The 4715-nt window shown below is 48.6% G+C and overlaps 1 protein-coding gene across 1 annotated transcript; it reads right to left on the bottom strand.

Moving 5' to 3' along the window:
- Positions 1–1615: 1615 nt before the first annotated feature.
- LOC125124075 (olfactory receptor 4X1-like) lies at positions 1616–2545 on the bottom strand. Its single transcript, XM_047774250.1, has one exon. The coding sequence runs from the start codon at positions 2543–2545 to the stop codon at positions 1616–1618; it is 930 nt and encodes a 309-aa protein (XP_047630206.1).
- Positions 2546–4715: the final 2170 nt, after the last annotated feature.

The following is a 4715-nucleotide window of genomic DNA, read 5'->3' as shown; positions in this document are numbered from 1 at the left end:
GTTGGTAAGATATTAACAGGTAGAGATGGGGAATATATTTTAGGTGGCAGGCACTAGGGAATGTTCAGGAAAGAGTGAGCTTTACCAGAGTGTAATGGAAAACAACGATAGAACATTAAGTGTGGGCCATGCCTTAAGGGTGTTGACATTTCACGTAGGAGTTTGTGGTTGATTCAGAAGGCAATGGGGAGTCACTGAAAACTTTTGAGAAGGGGAATGATGAAATCAGACAAGTGCTTTCAGGTGATTAATCTGGAAGCGTGTGAGGTAAAAAAAAAAACCTGCTGTGAGTGAGGGTCCGTGTTGGGGTTAGAGTTTGTGGGGTACATACTTCTACTGGGAGGGGTGGTTACATACAGTAGGACTCAATAAAGGATGATGAAACTATCATAGGGCAAGCAGTGAGGACTCAGAGCAGTTAAATCCATCCACTGTAATCCACAGGCAGCTCCCGGGTGAGACAAGGAGTGGGGTGATCATGGATGGGGAGTACCAAGGCACTATGGTACTTGTGCAGTTATCCAGGTACTTTGTTGGAAAGGCTAAGAATCGCGAGAAGCCAAGAGGATGAAGACAGAGAAAACTTATGGGCCAAACAAATGAAGACATAAGGGGGAAAACACGGAGGCGGGGGAAGCACAGACAGGTGTGAACAGAAGAGAAATTCAGACCTCAAAATGTTAATGACACATGGAAAATAAAACTTGTACTTAAGATATCATTGTCTAGTGCTTTCAAGGCACTTCAAATCTTTTTATGGTTCCATTTGATTCTTTAAAAAACCTGAGTCTAATGACAGCAGGAGTGCCCGTGAATCTCAGTCAAAAGCCCAAACACCCTCTGTTTGGAGGACTACAACCTACTAGATCAACTTGGCCTGCCTAGAACCCACGAGGCAAATCCTCAGAGTATCAGATCCACAGAATCTCTTGGTTTTTTGTTTGTTTGTTTTAGGGCCACACCTGCAGCGTATGGAAGATCCCGGGGTCAAATGGAAGCTGCAGCTGCTGGCCTACGCCACAGCCACAGCCATGGCAACACTGCATCTGAGCCATGGTCTGTGACCTACACCACAGCTGGCGGCCACACCGGATCCTTAACCCACTGAGTGAGACCAGGGACTGAACCCGCATTCTCCTGGACACCAGTCAGGTTCTCACCCTGCTGAGCCACAACAGGAACTCCGGGTCAACAGAATTTTTAAGCATTGCCGTGACCACTATTCCCTCTCCACCTTTCACATCTAAAAATCCAAAGGTCGGGACTCTTCAAACACAAAGGACCCGTGGACACTGTTTCCTGAGGCAGTTCCTTCTCCTTGTCCACCAACCTTCTCACTATTCCCAGGGAGCCCCTGGTTTTCTGGGAGAGTCCAGAAAAACCAAACCAGCCAATCTGCCTCAAGGTCACTGTCAAATGTGGCAGCGCAGCACCAAGACTTCATCCTAGAGACCGCTTCAATCCTGACCAACCCCGAAAAGATGAGGAAAGAGAAACTTGAAGAAAGAAGGCGTCTCGCCCTAGGCCACCTGGTCAGTTAAAGGTCGAGACAGAGTGAGACCCCGGGGCCCCCAATTTTCCAGCCCTTCCCCCTCATCCTCCCTGACTGACTCATCTATTTCTCTGCCCAAATCGCTTTCCTCCCCATCAGTCTCCTCATGGCGTTTTTCACTTCCATGTTCCTGAAGGAGTAAATGACAGGGTTTAGGAGAGGCGTGGCCACCGTGTAAAACACGGCCACTATCTTGTCTGCTGGGAGGGTGACACAGGGCCTCATGTAGACAAAGGAACAGGGGATGAAGAACAGGGCCACGACTGCGACGTGAGAGGCGCACGTGGAGAGGGCCTTGCGCCGGCCTCCTGAGGACCGGGTCCTCAGGGAGCGCAGGATGACCCCGTAGGACGCGAGCAGCCCCGCGAAGCTGACCACCGAGATGGAGCCACCACTGGCGATGATGAGCAGGCCGATGCGGAAGGGGTCTGCGCAGGCCGGCTTCAGCATGGGGTGGACGTCACAGAAGTAGTGGTCGAGGACCTTGGGGCCACAGAAGGGCAACTGGAACATGAGGGAGGTTTGTCCCACAGAGTGCAGCAGGCCCCCACCCCAGGCCGCCCCCACCAGGAGGCCACACACCCGCCGGGGCATGATGACCGTGTAATGCAGGGGCTTGCAGATGGCCACGGAGCGGTCATAGGCCATCCCTGTCAGGAGGAGGATCTCGGTGCCACCAAAGAAGTGGAGGAAAAATATCTGTGTGAGGCAGCCCTTGAGGGAGATGACTCTCCGCTCCATAAAAGAGTCAAGGATGAGTCTAGGGGCTGTGACAGAACAGTAACAGAGCTCCACAAAGGACAAGGAGCTGAGGAAGAAATACATGGGGGAGCTGAGCCCTTTGCTGGTCGTGATGGTCACCACGATGAGGCCGTTACCCAGCACGATGGCCAGGTACATGATGAGAAACAGCGCAGAAAGGAACTTCTGCACATCCTGGTTCTGGGAGAAGCCCAAGAAAATGATCTCAGTCACATTGCTTGTCGTAGCCATGTTTTAAAGCGCAGGAGCTCACACCTGAAATCACAGAAATCAAAGACAGCTCCTCAATCATTAGAAACGGCCTTTCCAGGCTGTGAGGACCACTGTCGTTCTGCACCCTCTCAAGTCCCCTCTCTGCCTCGGGCGTCTCCAAAACATGCTCTTGTTGAGGCAAATGGACAAAACTGTGGTCAGCAAATGCTTGATGTAATTCCCGAAATAGGGGCTGGGTTTGTAATGATGCTCCCTTGACGTGTTTCCTCTGATTCAGGCAGGTACATTAGCCAATGAATCTTCACAATACAAATAAGAGGAAGTCTGCTGGGGCACAATGGCATCAGTGGCATCTTGGGAGCGCTGGGACCCAGGTTCAAGCCTGGCACAGTGGGTTAAAGATCTGGTGTTGCCACAGCTGTGGCTTAGGTCGCAGCCATGGCTTGCATCTGACCCCTAGCCTGAGAACTCCATATGCCACAGGGCAGCCAAAAAAAGAAAAAATAGTAATAAGAGGATATACATAAATATTGAAACTCAGAGAGATTCAGTCACCAATTCAAGGTCACACAGCTCAGATTCGAACTGAGGTCTGTATGTTTCCGAATGTAGCTGCTTCTACTACCTAATCTACTCCTGAAGTGTGCCTTGTCTTTGGATGAACAGTAAGAGTTTCTATCAGTCTTGCCACATACCATAATGTAGAATCAATTCTTTGCAGTGACTGCTACATCGTCTCCATCTCAATAACTCTACAATTATTAAAATTAGCCTGGCTCCCTAACAGGCATAAGAGAGAGGTCAAAAGGAAAAGGGACAGTCACCAAGCCTCAACCACTGTCCTTGGAGGTGGATATGGGAGGAGGAAATGCAAGTCAGTGAGCTCTGAAGACTGACAAAAGGGGATCAGACACAGAAAATCCATAATCGCATTTCTGAAGTTGTCATTCCTCCAGCATGAAATAAGCTTTACCAGCAAAGCTAAAGGTATTCTGTATTCACACACTTAACAGCCAGCCTGCGGTCCAGGCCAGCCTTTGAGTGTTGACCTGGTGATAGGAACTCAGGATTTGGGGTCACAGGACATGGGTTCAACAGGCGCAGCTGTTTAATAGCTGTGTGATAGTAACAAATCCATTGTTTTCCTCCGTGCCTATCATTTTCCTCTGAAAAACAGAAATAAAAATACCTTTTCCATGGTGCTCTTTTGAAAACTGAATGAACTCCCAAGTTTTTAAACAAATAATAATTGTGTACGATTACAATGGACAGGAATATCAGAGTATAACTGACTTATGTTTCTCTCAGCCTTATCAATTCTATTAGTGCACAGTGTGATGGTGGATCCATTTATGGGCCCCTGAGTCAGAAGGCAGGCCTGACACACAGCTTTGTTTGGTAGACGTGCAGCATCCTGGGGATCTGATTTAAGCATCTTACCACTAGCTTATGGAATAGCAGGCTACGTAAGGACACAGGAATGAGTATGCTAAGTGACCTGCTAAGCCAGGCACGGAAAGAAAAACACTGCATGAGTCCACTTGGATGCCATCTGTCAGTCATAGAGACAGAAAGTAGAATGGTGGTTGCTGGAGGCTGGGGGGAGGGGGGTGTGGAGTTAGTGCTTAACAGGTGCAGGCAAGGAGTTTCAGTTTGCAACAATGAAAAGAGTTCTTGGGAGTTCCTGTCGTGGCTCAGTGGTTAACGAATCCGACTAGGAACCATGAGGTTGCGGGTTCGATCCCTGGCCTTGCTCAGTGGCTTAAGGATCCGGTGCTGCCATGAGCTATGGTGTAGGTTGCAGACACAGCTCAGATCCCACATTGCTGTGGCTCTGGCATAGGCTTGGCAGCTACAGCTCCAATTAGACCACTAGCCTGGGAACCTCCATATGCCACGGGTGTGGCCCTAGAAAAGACGAAAAGACCAAAAAAAAAAAAAAAAAAAGGAGTTCTTGCGATGGATGGTGGTGATAGTTGCACCATAACAGGTTACATTCTTTGATACATTGAACTGTGCATGTAAAAGTGATTAAAGTGGTACATTTTATATTATTTGTATTCTACCACAATTAGATCATACATACATACATATATGTATACACAGGTGAGAGAGAGAAACTCAAGTGTTTCACATTCCCCCTGCTCCATGCCAACCTCTAAGAACAGTGGTTGAAGCTTGGCAGTTT

This window comes from Phacochoerus africanus, chromosome 4 (genome assembly GCF_016906955.1).
Source record: "Phacochoerus africanus isolate WHEZ1 chromosome 4, ROS_Pafr_v1, whole genome shotgun sequence".
Taxonomy (NCBI): domain Eukaryota; kingdom Metazoa; phylum Chordata; class Mammalia; order Artiodactyla; family Suidae; genus Phacochoerus; species Phacochoerus africanus.
The sequence above is the reverse complement of the archived record's forward strand: the minus strand, read 5'-3'. Positions and strand labels throughout refer to the sequence as shown.